This window comes from Anopheles coustani, chromosome 3, assembly GCF_943734705.1.
Source record: "Anopheles coustani chromosome 3, idAnoCousDA_361_x.2, whole genome shotgun sequence".
Classification (NCBI taxonomy): Eukaryota; Metazoa; Arthropoda; class Insecta; order Diptera; family Culicidae; genus Anopheles; species Anopheles coustani.
In genome coordinates this window covers 11,072,316-11,096,584 of record NC_071288.1, presented here as the reverse complement: position 1 = coordinate 11,096,584, position 24,269 = coordinate 11,072,316, and the positions used below count along the sequence as shown (strand labels likewise).

The 24,269-nt window shown below is 47.1% G+C and overlaps 3 protein-coding genes across 3 annotated transcripts in view; 1 reads left to right on the top strand and 2 right to left on the bottom strand.

The window, feature by feature from the left end:
• The first annotated feature begins 1,735 nt into the window (after positions 1-1,735).
• On the top strand, positions 1,736-11,009 carry LOC131259998 (protein glass-like). Its single transcript, XM_058261647.1, has 6 exons — positions 1,736-1,775; positions 3,196-3,326; positions 6,210-6,343; positions 8,571-8,693; positions 8,769-10,268; positions 10,786-11,009. Exons 1-6 carry the CDS (start codon positions 1,736-1,738, stop codon positions 10,856-10,858), a joined length of 2,001 nt encoding a protein of 666 aa, XP_058117630.1. The 3' UTR covers positions 10,859-11,009.
• A 1,361-nt stretch (positions 11,010-12,370) lies between these two features.
• Positions 12,371-15,317, bottom strand: LOC131260003 (E3 ubiquitin-protein transferase MAEA). The gene is made up of 3 exons (XM_058261653.1): positions 15,024-15,317; positions 13,658-14,631; positions 12,371-13,587 (listed from the first exon to the last, which is right to left on the bottom strand). Exons 1-3 carry the CDS (start codon positions 15,060-15,062, stop codon positions 13,416-13,418), a joined length of 1,185 nt encoding a protein of 394 aa, XP_058117636.1. The 5' UTR covers positions 15,063-15,317; the 3' UTR covers positions 12,371-13,415.
• A 2,493-nt stretch (positions 15,318-17,810) lies between these two features.
• The window catches only part of LOC131259990 (uncharacterized), a 46,542-nt gene continuing 40,083 nt past the window's right edge, over positions 17,811-24,269 (bottom strand). Inside the window, exons 4-9 of the mRNA XM_058261611.1 lie at positions 22,545-22,973; positions 21,583-22,476; positions 21,296-21,514; positions 19,660-21,231; positions 19,048-19,590; positions 17,811-18,975 (exon numbers count right to left, since the gene is read on the bottom strand). Of these exons, the coding sequence (XP_058117594.1) occupies positions 17,963-18,975; positions 19,048-19,590; positions 19,660-21,231; positions 21,296-21,514; positions 21,583-22,476; positions 22,545-22,973 (4,670 nt within the window). The 3' untranslated portion in view covers positions 17,811-17,962. The remainder of the gene's footprint in view (positions 18,976-19,047; positions 19,591-19,659; positions 21,232-21,295; positions 21,515-21,582; positions 22,477-22,544; positions 22,974-24,269) is intronic.

Genomic DNA, 24,269 nt, shown 5'->3' with positions numbered 1-24,269 from the left:
TAAAAAAATTATCAAACCAAGTAAGTTAAAGCACCAGTATAACATTTATTTGCTAAACCAAGCAATAAAGAATAGAAATAATGGAGAAAACTTGTTTTGTTTTATAAGTGCCGCTAGAAATCTCATAAAGTTTAGTGAATATGTTAGCCTATTTTGATAACCAACTCTATTTAAATTTAAATTTAAATTTAAAGGCAACCCCGTATAGGCGGGAAAGTGTGACTCGGGCCGAAGGAAAAGACAACCTACCATCTTCTACCACTCGACCCTCACACACTTTCGGATCCTGGCCCATCGTATCGTGTAACATACTCTGTGAACCCCCTTTTGCTTATGGTCTGGCAGAAGTTGCACCAGCCTACACACAAACACACATTTCCCTTCGACGGCCACCGTTGGTTGGATTATGCCCAGCTTGGATGCCTCGTGGGTTTTTTGTTTTCCCTGTTATTTTTTTTATCCTTCTCCTCCTTCGTTGCACGTGTTTCGTTTTTTCTTCTTTCTTCTGATTCACTTCCACCGACGGATCGGTGCGTCATATGTTGCCGTTTGGAAGTCACCCCCGAGGGGAGGTAAAAGCGGTGATGGCGTGTCCCACCACAATGGTTTGGCTGAAAACCGGGGGTACATGCGTCGTTTCCTTCTCCGATCCGCTTGTAGCAGGCTGGTGGAAAAAAGAAGGCGCACCCAGCGCTGCAGAGGGGTGCAAACAGAAGGAAAAGACACCGAAAACAACGAAGGCCGGCCTACCCAATCGCCGAGGAATGGGTGCATTTGGTGCGCGCGGTGGGGTGGAGAGGGTGGCCGGTCAGTTCTTGTGCGATAGTTTTCAGCAAGTTTTCCATCAGTGCGTCGGCTGGGCTGTCCTTCAGTCCTTACCGTGCCGTCCTTCTGTGAGTATCGTTGTCGTAGCGACGTCCGTAGTAAATTTTGTTTTGTTTTGTGGAACGAGCTCTGTTACCTTTCTTCCCAATTTAATACGGAAACCACATCGAAGTCTACATTCTAAGAAACGACAATCGGTTGAGCTGCAAATAAGTTTCAAATTATAAAAAGTCGTGAGCTCTGAAGTGCATTCAAGTGATACCGCAACTGCTTCGGAATACATTTCTTCACGGCCAGTTTTGCACGGGCAGGTGAAAAGCGATGCCCCTCGGAGGAAGCTTCCTGTCGGCAACGAAAAAAGTTCCTCGGCGTGCCCTTTGACGCCATGTGCCAGATTCGGACGCACCACGGCCAGGAATGCCAACCACCCCGTGGCAGCAGTCAGTGCAGGGCGGTGCAATCGGTGCAAGTGCAATTGTTGGTGCCTTTCTTTGTCGGCTCGGAAATAAGTGAGCCCTGCGAGACCCGTGGGCGCAAGTGCGTGACGATCGCGTACCCAAAGGTGGTTGCCGGGTTCGGTGCGAAAGTGCAATCGCATCGGGAAATGCAGCAGGACGTGTCGCTAGTGTTAGTGCGTTTCGCCAAATTATGCTGACAGCGAGAATGGAGTGTCTCGAATGACGGGAAGCGACTGATATTTTCTCGTTTAAGTTGTTAGTGTTCTACGTTTAGTTTTCTATTGCGTCGTCTTGTTTGTGTTTAGTTTGTAAGAAACCTAAATTTGTGCTAAGATCGTGCTAAGGCTACACGCACACACAAACACATTACTGGCAAGGAATTGGTTTTTTGGATAAGACGACCACGGCTCGTCGCTTCAAATTTCGCTCTCATATGCGGTGGAGCTGTATTGATGGTTCTCGCCTCCGGATACAATAATACATTCACTCTGGGTAAGTTGCAGCACAAGAGTCTCGACGAAGAATTATTTACGATTTGCCATAAACTATTGCATGAAGATCGCGGTTACTAACCTTTTTTAGAGCCAATGCCAACATAGAGATGCCCCTAGTTAAGAGGAATAACTTCGATGTGAAAAATGTTCTTCGTTCATTGTAGATGAGATTCACAAACTACCAGTGAACATGCGGCAAATGCTGTTAAACATATAATCTGTTGCCTGCATTGCACCAAAAACATTAAATTAAAAAAAAAGTATGCACGATGTGGATCACCCCAATTGCAAAATTGGGAAATGTACAATACGATTGTTTAAGTTTATTTTAAAAATAGTTGACAAATATCCTTAAACAAAAAAAAATGAATTGAATTGAAAGAGTGATCTACTTGATAAAACAAGTGATTAGATAGAGTGAATGCAATGTAAAGCAACCAGTACAAAAATGACACAGACGTTTTTAAAATCATTGTTGACAAAAGATATCGCGAAATACGATTTTAAAGATTTATTTCTGCTGTGCTTAAAGATTCACTTCTGCTGTGGTTGAACTAAAATTGGAACATTCTAAAACGATGTTCAAAGAATATTGATATTTCAAATTCCTACACCTAATGATAACTGGAAATAGGAAAACGCATTGTACAGAGTCGTAACACAAAAAAATCCCAAACCACCTCTTGGCGATGAAAAGGTTTCTAATAGATTGATACTGCCTTTGAGATAATTTTAAAGCTACTTTGGAACATACTTTCATCCCCAATCAACAGAATTCATTTTGAAATGGTTCTAATAAAATAAATCAAAGCAAATCGGCAGCATGTACTGTAGCATGCGGTGACTTTCGCTTGAGATTGAAAACTTTTAAAAATCGCTCGTTCAACAACCTTCTAGCCATGCTTTCAGTACTTCATCATCCGCGTCCTGATGTGTTGAAATGAATATCCTTAAACTTAAAGCATTTCCATCATTTTTTCCGCACCGCAGAAAATTTAGTAGCAGAGAAAAAATGGGGCGTTTCCCTTTTGTACCAACACTGCTGCTAGGGAAACGCAGCATTGTGATTGGCTGACGAATGCAACACCAATATGGCGTACCTACGGTTCGTTGCAGCTCAGAAGAGGGAGAGCGATAGAGATAGGGAGAGAAAATGCGAATGAAGGGAATGATGTACCCTTCGGTTTGTTGAAAAACAAAATCATGAAGGGCTATCGATAAGCATAAGGATGTGGAGGTTGACCATTGATGTAGAGTAGTTTTTCACTATGAACAAATCATTAACATTGAATTTGAAGGAATGAAGGGAAGTGTTCGCTTATGAACATGCTCGAAGCATCCTTCACTTGTATTATAAATAGCATAATTGTTCTTCCTACATTAGCTGATTTTAACCTCTCATTTGTTTTTCCTTGCAGAGTTCAATCAAATACACGAAGGTGGAGCCATGTACATATCATGCGGGAGTACGGATAGTACTCCCATGGAGCCGGAAACGGGCTATGTCCCGAATAATCCTCTCTTCGGCATGCCCCTCGACAGTCCCCAGGTAAGTTTCGTCACCTTCCGACTCCTTATCCTTTTCCACTGGGGGAAATTGCGATACTCTGCCGAAGCCGACAATGACGTCCGGCGAAAGGACGAACGGTACACCTGCTCGCTTGCTTTCCTTTTCCTACCGGTGTAGTTCCGTTTCGGGAAAAAGCCGACGAAATTGCGGTACTTCTGGATGCTGGAATTGCGATGCCTGGCCCAAGATTCGCCGTCATCTCCGCAATAGTTCATTGGACGTTGTTCGCGGTTACGCATCGTTTTCGGAAGTTCCCGGTGAACATTGGGAGTACGCGTTTTCCAGACAACTCTTGAAACTGTTAATTGTGATCGGCCAGCCGTTCAGTTCTTTATGAAGATCAAAGAAGTGTGTTCTCTATTATTTCCTGAATACTAAGTTAGTAGACCTGTAGCTATTGTATAATGTTTCGAGTTTCGATTCCAAACTTCAGTGTCTGCTAAATTTTTTTGTTCAAAATTGCACAAAGCAATTTATGGTATTATAATGATATTGTCTAGTATATTTTTTGACGGTGTTTATCGACAATTAAAGCATAATTTATTGTTAACTCTTTATCAATCAACATTTTATTAATAATTTCCATTCTTCAGCGTTAGATTTTATAACACCTACAAAATCATGGTTAATATCCAAGAATATTTCGATTAATGAACAAGATATATAATCTGTTACATCGTCTTCAACTCATATACTGAAATATATTTACAGTCAAATTTTTAGTTTTGAATTGGTTGAATGCAGTAAATTAGGTAGTTAAAATTTAAACGGCTTCCCTGCAAGGCGTAGGAGAAACAACAAAAGGATGGAAATGTAGGGCCAATGTCGTTATTATGTTCAATTTATAAAGTTTATGTGGACTAAACGTTTTCGATAAAGCACAGTAAATTCGAGTGACTATGTTCTTAATCCATAAATGTGTAATGCATTTGCGACCTATTGTTTGAAATTTTAGTATTTGAACGTTTTTGGCAAAAATTGTGTAATATCTGGAATAAAAGAACTTTATAACGTGCTGTAACATATGCTAGTAAAAATTGCATAATAAATCGATTAAATTTTGCAATACCCAGAAAAATATAACTAACAGAGAAACACGCAATTCACCCGACTGTTGTGTAAGCAAATATTGTGTAACTTTGCCACGTCGAGAGAATCCGTCATTGCAAATTGTTACACGTCTTACATCATCAAATACATTATTCTGCAACATTGTCGCCAACCTGTAACAGCCTTAGTCTCCAGGTACTCCAAATGCTTACCGGGGTTAGAGATTTGGGCGGACAAGAATTGAGCGTTTTGCAGAGCCGCTATATCCATCGAAGGATCAGGATCAGCGGTAAAAAGAAGGCAACGGACCTGGGTCATGTCGACGTTTACCAAATGCCGATAAAGCTCCCCTTCGATTCGAGGGGTAGATTGAAACGAAACACGGTCCCAATTATCGGTACATAATTTTGTCCCTGCCTGGAGTAACTATTCACGTATTCACGTGCTGGAATTTGCTTTTGCCGCCTAATTGGATTATATTTGCCACCGTATCGACGATCGTTCTTTGCCTACTGGGCACACGTAGGCAACATTTCCCGACGGTTCACTACAGAGACTTTCCAATAACCGCCACTTTGCACCATTTTTAGCCGACGGTTGCTGCTTAATTTTTCCTTTTTTAATATATATTCTCCATTGTTTTGTTTCTCTGTCGTAGTTTCTCGGTGACGATACAAAGATGTAAAGCTTATTTGCTTGGTGCAAAAGGTTTTTCATATCACACGTGCTGTATACTTATGCAACAAGCTAGTGATTGGATCGGCAGCCGTAGTCGGACAAGACCCGTCGGCGTATGGTAGAAACTAGCAAGAAGAGCTGGAACATGAAAAAAGAAAACTCTGAATAATTCTGGCTTATACACGGTGAGCCATGTTGTCAGCAAAAAAATATTCAAGAGGACATAACAAAGAATTTTTCAAAACTTGTCATTCTATCTATATCAAAAGGAGCACAGTAGCAAATAAAAAAATACCGAAGGACTTTTTTGCATTATAAAAAATGCCATGAAATAAAACAAGTATTGGTTAACAGCTTAAATTTGAGCAACGTGTTTAAAAAAATTTAAAAAAACATAATAGTCCCTAATGCCAATGTTTCCGATAGCTTCTATTCGATGGTTCAGCTTAGAAAAGAACATTCAATTGTTTAGTAAACTTTCAATCGAAATTTAGGTAAATTAAGAATATTTAGTAAAAAGTTCTGTAACAAAAATAGGAATAATAGATCCACAATCCATCATTTTTAAAGATTTTAAAATGAAACATTTGAACTAGAAACTAACACAACGTATCCTGATGTAATGATACGCTGATAAAATTTAAACATAAAAAAGGAAACGCCTAGTTGAGATTAAATGTTCTATGTACGACCAAATGTATGGGATATTATGCTCCACAATTTTCTGCACTTCAAACTTGTTTACCAAGTAGATCTTAGGAGTGCATAAACATCAAGTCACAGCGGCCGGTGGGAAAATGGATATGAAAATCCACTTCCTTATCATAATAATGCAGTGGTCTCGGACCCAACGGTCGGCACTTCCTTCACCGCAGACTCCGGTTTGCTCCGTTACAAGCCATTCATTCATGGTTCATTCGATCCGTTCCGTGCCGTTTCGTGCCATTCACACGATCCGCAAGCAGCAAAATACTCCACTTCTAGCTCAAACACCCCTAGTCACCCTGCTTTCCACCCTCCCACCCTGCCATCGTTCCGATATGTTGTGATCGTGCCACTTCTTCTGCTGTCTTCCGCAAACCGCGCTTTCTGATGTTTTTCTTCTCCTCCCAACACCCCTTTCGCCCTTTCTAGGAATGTCCATCGTCCTGCGGTGGTAGTGGTTGTTCCAGCTGTCAGGAGAGCGCAGCATCATTGCCCCTGGCGGGACTGCACGGATCAGATTTCATCGATTGCGGAAACTGTCTGGACCACAGCGGCGGACTAAGGTAAGCGTTTGATGCGAAAAACTCTCGGCACCAAAACCAAAAACCAAACAAGCCCAGTTTGATTGAGAGGAAAAAAACAGGACTTGTATCTTTCATCATCGCTTGAATATGGAGTCATGGGAAAAAATTAAACAATCTGTTCAATCTGTTTAAATTTTGTCATCGATGTATAAAATACGAGATTTTGGGCACATCTAGTAAATGCACGGATAATTTTGATGAAAATTGTCACATTGCAGTATAATTTCGTCTCTTTTTTGAAGTTTTAAATCGCTCCAGCATTATAAAAGTTGTAATAGAGTGCAATTGAAAGCTATACTGTTTTTGAAATAAAGTTTAGTTCCGTCTATTACAAACACTTTGAATCAACTCCTCACCTGCTTCTTGTGTTACTTAGTTTATTTATTTCTTGTTACCATATTCGAGAAATACTGCGTAACACCGATCCATCCAACTATCCAACTTTATACTGAAGTAACATGGATTGATATGTTTTTATGGAGAAAAAATAAAAAAGAATTGTTTTCAAATTTTCTGGCATTCTATTCCATTCTCCAACGAGAAGCAAGAGTGTAAAATCACTTCAAATGAATGAATTGAATCAAACTAACTGTTTGTAAGTTAATTATACAATATTTTCCAATGACCAGTGTTGTACAAAAAGTTTGCCTTTGTTTTTTCGCTGTAAAAAGTTTTCTCTAGTTAAGTTTGTTCAACGAACGATGAAGGACGGGAAAGCATGTCATGTCCCCGGGCAATAGAAACCGCAAGCTTCTTGTGTTGGGTGTTCTCGCCATCTTGTATTTTATCTCTTCACTTTTTTTTTCTGTTCACGAATTCATTGATTTTTTTGTTTTCTACATTTTTTAAAATGTGTTATTTGCTATTCGCTTACGACCGTGCGAACTTTGCGACGGACTCGATTTTCCGTTCCATTCCATCAAGGTGGAGGGGCAGGAGTATCGTTTCATTTTAATTATCTCCTCAACGCCGCAGCACACCTCTCCTCCTTCCTTTCGTGACTCGAGGTGCTTCCAACTCCAAACAAGAAATTGTTGTCGAATGGCTAACAACTAGCAACGCGCCATAGGATGTATGCTTTGTTCCATCGGAAAACCTGCCTATCATCGGACATCATGCGGTGGGCGCTTTCTGATGACTCCTACCCTGTAGGTGGCGAGTTGATGGTTGCGTCTGTGATTAAATTACTCGAATCGTTTTCCTTTTTCCGCTCTCGTGCGAGCATTGAGTGTTCGGGCTGTACTGTAAACCGATCGGCATGTGAAACCGACGGAATGAATGAACTTACAACCGAAGGATTTCCACAGAGACACCGAGCTGGCCAGAGACCAGAGAGGCTGGAGCAAGAGGTTGTTTTTGTTTGGTGTGCTGTTGCGTAAACTTTTGCATTTCATCTTTTTGCGTCTTCATAGGAAGCCGTCGCTGGTGCTGGTTGGAAACTTGTACTGAAATGGTGGAACTTTTTGTCGGTTCTTTTAAAGATTTTTTACGCAATACGAACATGTTTTATTACTCTAGGGTGGAGATGCATTTACGAACTTTTTTAAAAGCCTCGAACAAAGCTTGAATTGTTAAATTTTCCAATTTAATTTTGCTTTGGTCTACTTGGAATTCTTTGAAATACAGTTTTTTCCGAAAACATATACAAATTACGATTTCATTAAAATAAGCATATTTATTGTTCAAAACAAACAATTACGCATTATAAAACCGATGCTTTTCCCAATTGGAAAAGAAATTGCATTCTTTTTTTTATTAATTGCTTATCTATTTGTGTGCCAACTATTAAAACCGCCCAGTTATAGGATAAACATTCTTTACAACATCTTTTTCCACACTTGCTAAATGCTTAGGACCATCTTCACTCATGTTTCTCGGTTTACTTTCACTTGAACATTAAAAAAATAGTAGAATTGAATTGGATATTTATCGACATAGCCCTTCTCCTATTACCTCATCATGTCAGGGAGCTTTCTCATTATGGGTAACTATAGACCTATCAGTTTCTCATTCTTCTATCTCTATTTGGTCTAGTGTATTGGATAAACTTTGTCATGTGATGCTTTTGTCTGTACTGGATATAATAAGCGTCACGGAAGCTAATGAATCAATTAATTGTATTCGAAATGGTTACATTTTATTATGGCTAGGTATTTAAAGAAACGGTATCTAATCTGCATTTTATTTTACTGTGTTGATCTCTCAGCTCGCAAGGTAACCTCGGCAGCTACTGGAACGAGGACATGAGCACGTTTCCCGGTCTTCCTCCGCTGGACATCGATCCGTTACCCAGTCTGTTCCCTTTCTCGCCCTGTGGTGCTTCGTACAAGTAAGTAGTATTCTGGAAGTATGAATGGTTGGAAGAGAAAACTTTACGCTTTTCTTATCGTATGTTTTTCGAAAGTAGACCCGAGCGACCGACGCACGACGTGGCGGACGTGCTGTTGTCCCTGAAGCACGCCGTTCTGAAGCAGAGCCCGGATCCCCAGCCACTAGGCCAGGGCCAGAACTTTGGCACCCCGCAAGCGTCCCTCTCCTACACCGTGCACCCGCAGATGCTGCTCTCCCCTGCCGGCCACCATGGGCACGGGTCCCACTCGCACTACAACCAGATGCCGTCGCAACCGGGCGGCCCGTACGGCGCCAACTACTACGACTCGTCCTGCGCACAACACTCGGCCCCGATGTACCCGAGCATGAGCGTCAACGTCAGCATGAACATGACGATGCACGGGTACGGGGCGGACGCGTCCGTCCCGATGCAGTGCTCCCAGATGCAGTGGGGCGCCCAGAACGCCAGCTCCTCAGTGAACGTGCTCTACCCGCCCCTGCTCAGCCCCGTCCCGTACCCGCCCGGTGCGACGTACTCCTTCACGGCCGACTTCCGACCGCAAAGCCAACCGACGGCGGCATCGACGGTGGCCGGGGGAGCTGGAACCGGTGGCGCCCTTTCGCCGCTCGGGCTCGATTCGTCGGCTTCGGCGCGCAGCTCGGCCTCGTTGACGCCGCTGAAGCAACACCAGCAGCAACATCAGCAGCAACAGCAACAGCAGGTGCACCAGCAACAACAGCAACACCAGCAGCAACAGCATCAGCAGCAGCAGCAGCAGCAACAACAGCAACAGTATTATCACCACGCGCACCATGCACACCAACATTCGCACCAACAGCACCACCATCATCACAGTCACCATCATCAGTCGGCGGCGGCGGCGGCTGCGGCGGCTGTTGCGGCGGCTTCGTCGTTGGACTGTACGCCACCGAAGAGCACTACCCCGCCCGACTTTACCACCGCCGTTGAGGCGACGCCCACGTCGGCGGCTGCGGTGGCTGCTGCGGCGGCTGCCGCCACCGTAAGCTTCGCGGCCGCCCTCAAGATGAAGGCCGAGAGTCGGTCGCTCGGCCTGGGGTACGGGGAGCCGGGCCACGGGGTGGCGGAGGGCCACGGTCAGCGCGGCAGCACGACCACGATCGACGAGGACGAGGAAGAGGATGGCAGTGGCAGCGGGAGCGACGGGACGGCCGGCGGCGACAACAAACCGAACCTGTGTCGGCTGTGCGGCAAAACGTACGCCCGGCCCAGCACGCTCAAGACGCACCTGAGGACGCACTCCGGCGAACGGCCGTACCGCTGTCCGGACTGCAACAAGAGCTTCTCGCAGGCGGCCAACCTGACCGCACACGTCCGCACGCACACGGGCCAGAAGCCGTTCCGGTGCCCGATTTGTGATAGGCGCTTCTCGCAAAGCTCCAGTGTTACTACGCACATGCGAACGCACTCCGGCGAACGCCCGTACCGGTGTCGGGCGTGCAAGAAGGCGTTCTCCGACAGCTCCACGCTGACCAAGCACCTGCGGATACACAGCGGCGAAAAACCCTACCAGTGCAAGCTCTGTCTGCTGCGGTAAGTGTACGCACTAGTGTAATCCAGTGGTTCTCAAACCATCCCACTAGGCGGTTATGCTCACAACTACCATTTCCCGACCACAGAATCATAAACTTAAAAGGAAGTTTAGGCTAGACAAATTGGTGGATTAAAATAGACTTCCATGGAAGTAGTTTAATTATGCATTTCAAAAATATGTGAAGTAATGAACGCGTGGAATTCGTCATCTATGTTATCTTTTGTGATTTTTAATGGGACTTTGATATATTTTTGATAATAGAACATAGAGAATGTTAATAACTAACGATGAAACTTTTGGGTTTTTGTTATGGTTCACAAAATTTTGTTATAGTTAACAGGTGTTCCTCGATTTAGAATTGACTTGGAGAACTATTCACAAGAGATTCCCAAAGCGAAAATGTATACCCCATGTAAATGCCTGTTGCCAGAGGACTAAAGAATGGCCTACTTTGAGAACCAGAGCCTTATCAAAAGTTGATCAGAATTAAATACTATATTTACTATCTTGTAACAGATTTTCCCAGTCCGGCAACCTGAACCGCCACATGCGTGTCCATGGCAACAACGGGCAGGCACTGATCACTTGACACCAAAAAGCAGCGCATCTTCCATCTTCCACTTCCGGTGGCCATGCCGTGATCCTCGCACAGCATCCTCGCCCACCGTCCCAGTACCATCGCCATCATCCGTACGCGTCCTACCAGCAACAACACCAGCAGCAATCGCTATCAGCGTCACAACTACCACAGCATCAGCTGGCCGAGTCTGTCTCCTCCAGTCACCTGGCGGCGCAATCGGCGGCAGCCGCAGCCCAATATTTTTACAATCAAAACGCCAACGGGTTCCATCATCACTACAATCGGGCCTGTGCGAGCTCCTCGGTTGCCGCCATTGCGGCTTCCAGTGGAAGCGCTACTTCCGGAACACCGGTCACACAGGCTGCACATCATGGCTTCAAGTCCCTTCCGGCCGCCACCCAGCTGTCCTACTTCGAGGAGTACCATCACTTTCAACAGCAGCAGCAGCAGCAGCTACAACAGCAGCGCACCAAGTACGAAGACAACTTGGCCCTGTTTGGGAGGAACAATTTTGTCAACATTTTCTAATCCGCCCTGTTCCCATCTGGAGGAACCCGCTGCAGGCCGTAATGATGGTTGCGGGAATGGTAACGCTAGCTGGTATTGCGTATCGGAAAGCATCAAATAGAATTCTTAAGAATACATCTAGTCATCCAGCTCCTGATTGCATGGGACGGAAGAAAATGGCGAGCTCGTTGTGTTTTCAAAGTATCAGAAGCTTTTTCCACCCGCCAGTCAGATTTGTAACGGCACAGACACTTTGTCGATGCTTTACGCAACGGTTTAAAGTGAAATAAAACGAACAAACAACGCATACTTACTATAAATACCTAGGACAACCTTAAGATACGATGAAGATGTAGAAAGAGGAACGTGCAAAGAATACCAATATGCCCTTCCTGGGAACGTTAACGACCGAATTCGATCAACAATGTGAAAATTATAGGTCATCTCAGATTGTATTTTTTCTATCTCATTCTCGAGTCGCTATGGGTTTTGATTGGAAATGAGTTTACCCCTTAAGTCATTTGATTTTAACCTTTTTTTAGAAAGACAATATCGTTTCCCGAAATTTATTAGTTTTTTTGTTGTTAAGGTTTATCACTCAGTGGTTTGCTGGAAGATGCGCATCTTCCAATCATGCAATCATGATTGTGTCCAAATTAACTACGCAAAATTCATCAGAGCAAATCGTTTATGAATCGCTTTTAAAAAATTATGAAATCTTTCGATTCTCAAACCTGATCTCAATCCTTCAAATTGGGTATAATAAAGAGAACTGTTCGAATTTTTGTCCTGGTGAATTATCACATTACCGTTCAATGTTTACTGTTACAAACTACACAATCATGAAGATGAATACAAAAATTACACTACAACCTTGAGAAAAAACAAAGATTACGATTAAAATTAACGAAGATGTAATAAATAATTGTACAAAATTGATTGACTTGTTATTCTGTGTTTTAAATCGGTTGAATCTTCAGCTTCGGGTTCGAAATTTGCATATAAACACATGACTTTGAAAGCTTATCACTTTATTTTATTCAAAATCATATAGCAAACAAATATTCACTCTTAATCTCATAGTTACTTCGTTAATGTTGATGTCGTAATATACATTTATGCAAACCTAGACTTGTTTTAGCGTTGACTCGTGCTTCATTTCTCGGTTCAGGCCGCTAGCATGTTATGGCAACACCAAACTGTATTGTAAACGTTTTCACAATGTGTCGATTGTGTCGTCTCGCCTGAAGAAAACAATCTTTTTCTGCTTTGTCGTTACGGTCACGCGGTGCGGTTCCGGTAGTTTGAACTTTGCGTATCCCTGCGTATTACTCCCTTACACACTACTGTTCCCTCAAACCTGTTCTGAATCGGTAGTCTATGTTAGTGATTACGAAGGGTTTTTTATTTCACTTATATAACCTAACGCATCCTATCATTTCATATTGTTTGTTGCGGGATGTTCCATGCTTGTTCCACAGATGAGGGACTTTCGCATTGTTGATGGCTTGCCACTTCAACCACATGTGGATTGAATATGTTGATTCAATTTAGTTTTATATGTTGAATATGTTGATTCAATGCCAGTAGTGAATCTATCACCTTCCATGTGGCTGATTGATGATCACACAGTATTTGTTTCTTAAAGTAAAAGAAAAATTCTTAAGAAAGCTAACAAGCTTAAGAAGGTATTGTACAATTATTTTCAAACATTCAAATGTGTAAAGAAGATAGAGAAAATTTAAAAATTAATTTCGACAAAGAAAATAGTGAAGCACATAAGTGCTGTTTCCAATGGAAAAGAATTTGAAAGAATAAAATAAAAACATGCAAAATTTTGCATGTCGAACAATTCCGAAGGTAATACAAATTAAAATTCAATATTATTCGATGTTTTAAAAGAAACGAGCTTATAGTAGAATCTTCAAAGCAGGGAATAACCCAATCGTGAGTCTCCGCATCGAAAGATGATCCAAAGAACCCCCCGGGATGCCGGAGGAAAGCACAGTTTAATGGTACGTGCTGGTGGAGTTGTTCCGGTTTTTCGCATGCCAAGCTACTACATAACGAAAACCTTTTCGATCTTTGGCGCACGGAACGTTTCGTTCGTTTTCGGGCAAACGATGATGTCGTTTTCGCGTCGCATCTGCTCGATAGCCTGCTGGCCGAAGATCTGTCCGTTCGGCAGCATCATCGGGAGATTGTGTTCGTTCAGTGGTTTGCCCGTTATTCTGCAATGACGGTAGGAGGAAAAACAAATTAATCTAAATCTTTTTAGTTCGTCGTGGTAAGTGGGCTTACCTGCAAATCAGACGACTCTGGGCACAGTGCGAGAACGGTAGGTTCTCAGCAATTTCGTTCACGTTCTCCTGACAAACCGGGCAGTTCATGTTTTTCGATGTGTACGAGTAGCACTGCGGTGTCTTTAGGGCCGATATGCCAGCCTGTACGGCCACGCTCAGCACCGACTGGGACGGCAACTGGAAGAGGCGATAGTTCTCCAGGCGGAAATGCAGCACCAAATCGTGCCAGCGCTGTGGATCGAACAATGTCTTGTACGGCTCGATCTCGGTGCTCACCGGGAACGCCAACAGGGCCATACACTGGCGAATTTCCTTCAGCTGTTCGTGCTCAAACGCCGGGAAGTACTTCTGGGCGTGGCGCACCGCCAGTACGCGCTTGTCGTCGCGGATCAACTCGACAAACTCCTGCACCCGCAGCTGAAACTCGATGGTGGAGTTGATCTTCTTCAGCTTCGACTTGTTGTCATTACACCAGGCGATGCACTTGAGCGTGCAGCGATTCACCAGGTCGCGCTCGACCTCGCGCGTCACCTGAAAGATGTCCAGGTTGGTCAGGTCGCGAATGCCGCTTCGTTCGGCCAACCGCTCAGCCGTATCGTAGTAGCCGAGACGCAGGAAGTGCTCCACGATCATGCGATCCAGGCGAATCTTTTTCCACTGATTTGTGGCCGCCGTTTGCAGCTCGAGCGTGGACGCGTCGATGGGCGGGTTCACGTTCTGCTTCAGGTGCTCCAGGCGACGTTTGCACACGTAACCGGCCGACAGCTCCTCAGAGATGCTTTCCTCCGCCTTGCGCTTCAGGACCTGCAGTCGCTCGACGACGCCACCGAGCAGTCGGGAGATCTCTGTGCTGTCCGAACCCTCGGTCAAGCCCTTCTCAAGCTCCGAGGCCACGTTCTGGATTTGGCTCAGCTCACGGTCGAGTGTCTTTTGGGCAATTCTGAACCGCTTGTTCAGAATTTCATACGGCACCTGTGGGGAAAGAAGGCAACAATGCGCATTACTGAAGTAATAAATGCAGCCAAGGCCAATGCGAATTTTTATGTTTGCCAGTGCACAACCCCGGACCATGGAGGAGAACTTTTTATTCGAAAGGAAAGGGGAAGGGGTCAGAATGGCTCAAGCTGGTGGAAAAAAAGCAAAAAAAACAGATGTGCGAAATTGCATCTGACAACTATCATCCGAGAGTGCCATTTTGTTTCCGCACCCACCACCAGCGGATGCGATGAAAAATGAGTTCAATTTATTGCTGTCGCGACATCCATTACTATTGCGACGCAAATAGTGTCAGGTTTTACGTTGAAGCAAACTTCTTTTCACGGGTTAAACGGCAGCAACGTCCAAGCTAAGGGCAAGATAGTTACCTTCAATGTCGGATGTTCCATGGCTTTTATTTCGGCCATTGTGGATATCGTTGCACGGGCGAGAGAATACTTCACTGCTTTAACTTCACTATCACTGCGTTAAACGTCACTGTTGGTCGTGCCCCGTAATGGTGGAAAAGAAATATCTAAATACGAACGATGCAACGCGCTGGCCAGAGTTTCAAGTCTTGCGAACAACGAACTCCAGCTACATAGCATTCTAGACGCGAGCGAAAGGAGTGTCGAGTACGATCAGCTGGAATCGAAATTAAACACTACGAAGCTGCTCCGCTACTGAACTGATTATGCGACGATGCAATACTACGAATCTTGTCCTCTGGACCTCATCTCCTCCCCGCCTGCGTGAGGTGCATTCGTGGCGAAGTAAACAAAAACATACCAAGTTTGACAATTGTCAGATGGGAGTCTGTCAACAAAGCTACAAGCACCTTGGTCGCAAGTGTAAATAATGGTAGAACCAGCTGATACAGTTTCAGTTCGGCAGTGAATCAGAGCGGAGGTTAGCAGTGCAGTTCCTGAAAGGGTTAGCGGAAAAGTAAGGTTACGGCACGACCGCGTGGTCACGCCGAGCTGGAGCTCAGGTCAGAAAAATCCTAGCCGCCGCACATCTCGTTCTGTTTGAGTCAATCAAGCGGACCACGAGTTCTTGTGTCCTGACAACGGAAGGAATTATCCCTCCCGTGGCCGGCGGGTGGACATATGGCTATTATTAGCCGGTCCTAAAGGACGAGCCCCTTCATAGGAGTTCGGACAGAGTTGGTACGCCTCTGATTACGTGTAAGGGAACAAATTGTTCGACTTAGCGTAGGAGGATATACCCCGACTCGCATATCGAAAGAAGAAGAAGAACCAGCTGATATGTTGGTAACTTGTCGATCCTACACCCGCTTTACACAATTGACCCTTCAAATGGTAGGTTTATTTGAACAAACAACGTTGTAGAACAAATAAGACGTTGTTTATGAGAGAATAAATTGTATGGCAGAGGTAGTGTGCTGCAGCAACCTTGGTGGGAATTGATACTGAAATAACAAATTTGTTGATAACTTTGCAGCCTCTTGACCGACTTGGACAGTTTCAGTTCGGCAGTGAATCAGAGCGGAGGTTAGCAGTGCAGTTCCTGAAAGGGTTAGCGGAAAAGTAAGGTTACGGCACGACCGCGTGGTCACGCCGAGCTGGAGCTCAGGTCAGAAAAATCCTAGCTGCCGCACATCTCGTTCTGTTTGAGTCAATCAAGCGGACCACGAGTTCTTGTGTCCTGACAACGGAAGGAATTATCCCTCCCGTGGCCGGCGGGTGGACATATGGCTATTATTAGCCGGTCCTAAAGGACGAGCCCCTTCATAGGAGTTCGGACAGAGTCGGTACGCCTCTGATTACGAGTAAGGGAACAAACGTTCGACTTAGCGTAGGAGGATATACCCCGACTCGCATAGCGAAAGAAGAAAGAAGAAGACCGACTTGGACAAATTACCTCTCATATGAATGGTGTTTTCAAGGGAAACTACTTTGTAGACAGCAAGATTAACCCCTCTTTTCTAGTTTTAGTTAAATTTGAATACCTCCTTCACTCTCAAACAAACATTGTATGCAACCGATAATACAAGCTTGTTTACAATACGCTTTCCTGCATGCGATCTTGAACTAAAAGCAGACGATACTACTAAATTAGTACCATATGCTAACCTTTGAATATTCCGTTTGATTACGAAGCTCTTTAGTATATACATAGCTCTAACTAAATTATATTTAATGCATTTTGATAAAAAATATCGAATGAAAAAACACGAAACGAAACGGATGGTTTGAGTTTTTATTCATCTTCTTTATTTCATTATCGAACAAAACAATTAACAGGTCACAAAAACGGAAAACTGTCGACGGTAGAGTTACTTCTGCTCGCGCTATGTTTTGCCCTTTTCATTTTTCGCGTTTGTGCCACATTCGGGTTTCCGTTTTTGTGTCGTTTTTTAATATTATCACCAGATGTAAAGTATAGGCATATTTACAAACATGTGAAACAAGGAAGATAGTTTTGATACCACACCACTTACGGTTAAGGTTAAGAGACGAAATAGAGCACCGAAACGTCCACCGTCCTACTGGTCGATCACATTACGAAGAAGTCCTGGATCAGGGGGGGAAATAGCTGCTTGATCGTACGAGCGCAGCATAAATCGTATGTATGCGTTTTATAATAGAAAATCCTAATCTGCTTGCAGTTCTTACGATCTAGTGAAGGGAATAATGTGAGGAGCGAATGGAGTAGGAAGGAAACCTTGTGGAAAGAATAAATAAATAACGTATTTCTCTTCCACACCAGCCGTGCTGCTGCGTGGTACGCTCATGGTGGACACTGTGATTCATTAACATAGTGATTGGACAAGTCCACGATAGACGATAGAAGAGACAGCACGGCGCGTGAAGAGAAATACGACCGCTTACAAACTAGTGGTTCTGCATTTTCAAAAACTGGTCTTTCATCATACGCACTCACGTTGGTGTGGTCTTTAACTTTTCTTTGATTTTCCTGCCCTTTCCGAGTGCGTATCTCCTCCTGCGCTGAAAGGACATTTTATTTACACAATCCATTCTCGGTAAAATTCTTCAAACGGACTACACAGGAACAAACAGAGGGAAGGAGCGAGTGAAAGTAAGCGATTCGAAGGTGAAGACGAGACTAAAACGAACGGAGGCCGCTTAGAAGCTTCCTCCGGAATGGTGGCGGGGGTTTGGAATGGATTCGGTTGAAATACTTCCCGATAATGTTGCTGACGTAAACGGTATGCCTAGTGCTTTCTTGCTGCTCCGACGGCGTAGAGAACATCCATAATATGTACAGTATAAAATTCAACAATCCGCACCGGCATCCGGTCCACGCGGCCGTTTTGAAATCGGGACATGCACCGCGTGCTTGTTTAGTCGGAACGGTCGGCATGTGGTTGGTGCAGGGATTTGCTGTCGTTGGCACTGAGCACAAAGATGGGCGAACTGTAGTCGACGTACTTGTCGGCGCCGATGGCAAAGATTTTGTCGCCCCCGCCCGTGTAGTGCTTCGCCTTCGTGCTGCGGCCACGTTTGAGCATCACGAACACGACGAACACGGCGACCAGAAAGGCGGACGCGGTCGCCAGCACGAACACGATCGTCTGGAAGGTGTTCTCCGGCACGCCTCCGGAAGATGGTTGCGCGAGCGGTTGGCCGGATGAGACGCGATGCGCGAAACGGGACTGCGTCATGTCGGCGACGAGCTGGCCGCGGTAGAGCGCGAACGTTCCGTCCCGTACCATTTCCTCGATGGCGTACGCATCGTCCACCTTGGACGGCTCGATTAGATCGAACCGGAGCGTCACGCTACCGTCGGCGTTCTCCTGGACACGGTAGTTGTCGTAGATGTTGCCGACGAGGGTAGATAGTTCGGTGCGCAGGGTTTCGTACACGTGCAGCAGTGGTCGCTGGCGCTGCATATTGTTCAGCCGCAGCTCAATCTCGACTACGTCGATCGGCGTGAAGAGACAGGAACGTTGGCCACGTGGGAAGGTGCTCGATAGGGGAAGTTGGTTGCCGGCTGCGTCAACGCACCAACAAGTGTCACCGTTGCACTGCATTGGCTCGAAGGAACCGGCGATATCGCAAGCCACAGGGAACGAGGCGGCCAGCTGGAGTGCCTGGCAGCGGGTAACAGAGGTACGTAGCCGCTTGGCAACCGGACCGTCACTGGTGTCACTGATAAAGTTGCGACTTTCCGCTGTCCTAGCCAGCTCGATCACTCGTTCCGTGACGGACGAAACCGAACCGATGTAGCGCGGTTCCGGGGCGTAGTTGGCACCGCTAGCGACAGACACTGGAGGAACCGGTTCTAGGTCCTCGTCCACCAGATAGTTGTTTTCGTCCACGAGGAACGTAATCTGACGGATCAGTTCTTCCATCACTGAAGAAAAGGAGAGAAAACCATGGTTAGAAACATCTCTGAATACCATCTGGAGAGCATGTATGGCCTCACCTGGATCCTGACTGGAGGCTGACTCGACCGAGTCCCCGCGGCGTCGCGCCTGCCGACTGCTGCACTTTGGTTCGGAACCCTTCGTCAGTGAACCCTTCACCGGTGCACCCTTTTTGTCCGCGCACCAGCACACACCAACGGATGGTGCTTCCACCATTTGCCCTGTGATGCTTTCGTGCGTTCCGTTCGCCGTCGGAGGTGCTCCCATCGATCCCAAACATTGCACCGGACTCCAGAAGCCCGTCTCGGGGTCACAACGCGGCTGGAACCAGGTGTTCGGTTGACCGGCTCTCTTCGCCGCCATCGCGTTCTTGAGCCTCAGCCGTTCACACTGGGACAGTACCGGGCAGACACCGTTGCAGGCTTGCTCGCTGTGGAACAGGTTCTTCGACTGGCAGAAGACACCCCGTGGCAGCGTCACTGGAACACACTTGTTCAACCGTGGGCTAAAGCGCCACCGGACGATGCTCTCTAGTTCATTGCTTCCCGCTGGATCCGTCACCTGTAGGCAGCTCTGGTCAATAGACTCGAAGCAAACGTCCCCTGTGGAAATAAAGGTTATGTAACCATGAATTCCGGATGGGACAAAGCGGGAAGTTGTTGGTAACTTACGTGTCTTTCCACAGCAAACACCTCGGTTGCTGATCGGATTCAGCTGGCAGATGTGTGTCGAGGGGCAGGTATCAGCGTCGGTCTGTGGTCCACAGACAATCTCCCGCCCACTGGACCGCAGTGGCAAACCCTCGGGGCACACGGACTCTCGGATCGGTACGCAGATTGGCATCTTCGGGCAGGGCACGGAAATACATTCCACCTGTATCAGTTGGCACTCTTCACCGCGCGGACATGATATCTCCCCACAGGGATCACGACACTCGCACGTCTTGCATCCATTCGCATCGATCCGGTAACCGTACTCGCACGGTCGACACTTGAGCAGTGGACATTCCGTCTTGGGGTACAGCTCGCAGTTTGGTGGACCACCGTCGGCCGTCCGGGTGCCACTCTTCTCGTTGCCGAACTCATCCACACACCAACATGTGTTTCCGGGACCACACTGAACCGTCCGGAAGCTACCGTCGGTGTCGCACTGGGCGATATACTTTTGCTTCGGTGGAACGCCCAACTCCGACGCTTGGTGCAATTGGATCGTTTGCAGATGCTGGCAGGCGGTCTTCAGCTGTGGATCGACACACTGCGTCCCACAACCGTTCGAACAGCAACGGCGCGTGCCATCACAGTGCGCATCGGTACGGCACTCGTACTCGCACGAATCCGACTCGGAGTTCTCAGCACCCGGCGGTACCAGGAACGGACACTGACCCGGTTTCTTTGGGAAGCAGGCCGGAACCGGTGGGCAGTATTCGCCCTCGCAGGAAACCTCCACCGAGCGGCACTCTTGGCCATCGGGGCAGGTGACGCTATCGCACGGATCGCGGCACTCGCACGATGGACACTGCGTTTCCGGATCCAGCACGAACCCATAGTCGCAGCCCATGCGGCAGGTAAGATCCAGACAACCGAGACTTTCCCGCAGCGCCTCACAGCTCCTGGTGGTTGCGTTGAGTCCACGCGTTTTCGGAATCTCAGTACCAAAACCGTCCGCACACCAGCATTCTTCCACCTCCACCTCCACCAGCTCTTCTTGGGCGGGCGTGGGCAACGTCGGTGTAACCAGAGGACGCTTCAGCAGGGTCGACGGTTTTATCTCCGGTTTGTCCAGGTTCGCGTTGCCATTCTTCGACTCTAGTCGATTGAAATCGATGATTTTCGCCGAACGGGCCTGAACGCCAGCCTGCGGGTACCCCGGCAACAAGCTGACCGGCTGTTCCGGCCCACCAACGGGAATGAGCTTCAGCGTATTGTCCGGGGTTGGGTTGGCTGCTCGTCGTGCCCGTGCCGAGGATCTCGATGACGTTTCGATGGGTGCATCGGAGGGTGTCGCGGGAGTTGAAATTTGGGCACTGGCCACTTCCGCATCTTCCAACATTTTCCTCATCCGACGGATGCTGTTCTGTTCAATGTACTTGCGCTGTTCCCATACCTTGACCTTGATTTTACGCGTCACACACTGCATCGTCTGGTAGCCACCGTCGGGGGTGCAAGCCGGTGGTGGTAGTGCTAGTTCCATGCCCTCCACCGTGCCCTCCATTCGGTCGGAGAAGTCACGCAGGTACTCGCACACTGGAGAACGGAAACAAAATAGGTAACATGCTGGCAAGCTGGAGGTTCCATCTAAAGAACTTACTGGTCTGTTGACGATCCTCGTTGAGTTCCTCATCGTCACCTTCGGTTACCAGAGGGCAGCAGACGCTCCGGGACTCACCATGAAGTTTGCGACATTCGTGCGTCTCGACCGGGCAGATGATCGTATTAGACATCGACCTTTTGCGGCCATTCTCCTCCTCGTCCAGCTCCTCGTCATCGAAGAAGCTACGGCTTTGGTACTCACGGCTCTTGAGGCGCTCTGCACGGGAAAATGGAAGTGGTTATCAGGTTGTAGGTGGGAAATTCAACGCCATTCGGAGAACTTACCCATATGACAGAAAAGCAACTCCCCGGTGGAGTTGTCCGCCAGCGGGGTACCGATTTCGCACGGGTTCGAGTAAACCAGGTCCGGCTTGCAGACCGGCTCGGACGAGCAGAGGCCAGAGTACGCTTCGCACTTCGGATCCTTCGCTACCTCACAGTGCGATCCGGCCGGGCAGAGGTAACCTTCGCACGGGTCGGAGCACTCGCATGTCGGACAACCATTGTGATCGTTCTTGAAGCCATACTCACACACGGCGGCGCAGATGTTGTGATCGCACAGTGTCTGCGAACCGTCCACACTCCGACCACCGGCTCGTCCTGCCGCGAGTAGCTTCTCCACGCCCTCGCAACTCACCGCTCCGGCCGCTCCCATCGTGCCCTTCAGCTTGTTACCACTCTTCGGATCCACGCACCAGCAAACGAGCCCGTTGCGGGAACACTGGCGCATCGAGAAGCTACCACCCGGGCCTTCACACTGCGGAACATATCCACGTCCCTCGCGCTCGTTCACCGAAAGCAGTTCCGAGAGCATACGCGCCTGGTGGCATGCGGTGACGTTCGGCGGTTGCTGACAGTTCCGGCCACATCCATCCGACTGGCAGCACTTCTGCATCTGCGGACACTCGAGATCGTGGCTGCACGGTGTCCCACACAGGAAACCAGTGTTTGCCGTTGACTCGATCTCGTTGGCACGAGGACAGCTGCCTGGCTTCTCGAACTGCAGCGAGGCAGGACAGCACACACCGTAGTCATTGCCACCCTGAACTAGGCAGCGATACAACGGGGGACAGCTCGGTTTGCCCGGGTCGGTACCGCATAGGAAGGGGCGCACAGTGCCCGAGATTGCCAGTGGTTGTCCAGCCGGACAGAGGTCACTCAAACTGCGTGCCTTACGACCTGAAAGGAAAAGGAGCGACTAGAAATAAAGATCCTTCCTACGGGAACACCTGACTGCTCATACTTACACGTTGGAATTGGAGGACAGGGTTCCGTCTTGCACTGCACCTCCTGGGGTTCGCACTGTTGCCCCCGCGGGCACTGCACGTCCTCGCACGGATCCCGACAGCGGCACACTGGACACCCGGACGACGGGTCCTTGGCAAAGCCGGCAGGGCAGAACATCCGGCAGCTCGACGCCTGACAGTGGTTCTCCACCCGCGTACAGTTCACGTCGTCCGCATGGCTGCGCCGGCTGCCCGTGATCTCCACGCCGTACTCATCCACGCACCAGCACTCCGTCCCGTTCAGCTCGTTCGAACACTGGACCGGCTCGAAGTCCCCCAGGGCGGTGCAGCGCGGTATCCGGACCGTTTGCAGCAGACTATCGCCCAGCGATTTCGCACGACGAGCTTCCGCACGTCGCAGGTGCTGGCAGGCGGTCAATTCGGCCGTTTCTGAGATGTGACAAACAAAGGTAGAAGCACAGAGGGACAGAATTAGCATTACAAATAGCTTCACCTTCGAAAAGAGCGAATACAGTAGTCTTCGAAGCGTTTTGAGAAGAAATAAACAACATCATCAGGGAACAGGACCGTGAAGGGACAACGGAGCGTGATTAAAAATGAGGACCTGAACCGATCCAGCGAATTTCCGTGGAAAACGAGCAGCTCAAAGTGTCTGGTTTCAGCGGTCACTGGCCTTCGGGAGGGTAAGTTGATCATTCCCTATAACACTGGGAACCGTATCCCAACTTCATCAGACTTGGTTAGTACTAAATGTATGTTTCCTACGCTTCCTGGTACAAGGGATGTCAAGTAGCTAGGAATTGGATAGATTTTGAGACTAAACATTTCTATGCGCTAAATTGTCGACATTAGAGAAATATTTTGAATTGGAAGGTTTTGATCAACAATAATAAAACAGTGTTTGAGACTTTCCAACATTTGCTTACACAATTCGGAATGAATGTTGTCCAAAAGAGCATACAAATGACTTTTTATATAAATCTTAATGCAAACAAAAATGATCATGTTCGAGTTCAGGCAAGAAAACCGAATTTAACGACATTGAAATCTGAGATAAAGTTAAACAAATCGAGCCAAAAAATGAACACGTAAGAGACAAAAACTGTTGCCTTAAAGACAAAAGTTACGCGACATGTCAAAACATACGCCTTAGAGCTAAAAGGTGGTGTACTTTTTCAATCATCGGTGGGTTAAAAGGCAAAAATTCGTCGGAAACTACTGTAAACATTAATTATAACCCCTCTAGAAAATTTAATAAGAATTCAAAATCTTACAGTGGCTTTAAAATATTTCACCAATACAAGTAACTTGCCAACCAACCCGGTCCACATCGCTGCAACTTAAGAACACATTTTGGCTTCACTTCCAGCTGCGCAGGGCACCAGCATAGCAGACACCCGATTATTATCAGGACTAATTGAACCGGTAGGGCCAGAGGATACATTTCGGTGCGCTCGATGCTGCTTCTGCTGGCTGTTCCGTTGGTACTTTTCGCGCGAAACAGGTTCCAGCTTCAGCGAATACACCCTAAGAACCCTAAGAAGCAGCTGCCACGGGGGAGAAAGAGAGTCTTCGCCATGGCTGAAACTGCAGCGCGTCGGGCAAAAAGGGCTCCAAAACCCGACTACCGACTTGGACCGAACGACGCAGATGAAGGACGGACAAATTTGACACCCCTTCCCTCAGCGTGAAGACTTGAGGTTCCTACCCGGCTGTGTTTGTGCT

Excerpts from the sequence above, each read along its gene's own strand:
- LOC131259998 (XM_058261647.1), top strand. The coding sequence starts at position 1,736 with ATGGTTCTCGCCTCCGGATACAATAATACATTCACTCTGG. Across the intron at positions 1,776-3,195 it reads CAATAATACATTCACTCTGG|AGTTCAATCAAATACACGAA; the intron begins GTAAGTTGCAGC and ends TTTTCCTTGCAG. Across the intron at positions 8,694-8,768 it reads CCCTGTGGTGCTTCGTACAA|TAGACCCGAGCGACCGACGC; the intron begins GTAAGTAGTATT and ends GTTTTTCGAAAG.
- LOC131260003 (XM_058261653.1), bottom strand. The coding sequence starts at position 15,062 with ATGGCCGAAATAAAAGCCATGGAACATCCGACATTGAAG. Across the intron at positions 14,632-15,023 it reads TGGAACATCCGACATTGAAG|GTGCCGTATGAAATTCTGAA; the intron begins GTAACTATCTTG and ends CTTTCCCCACAG. Across the intron at positions 13,588-13,657 it reads CAGAGTCGTCTGATTTGCAG|AATAACGGGCAAACCACTGA; the intron begins GTAAGCCCACTT and ends CCGTCATTGCAG.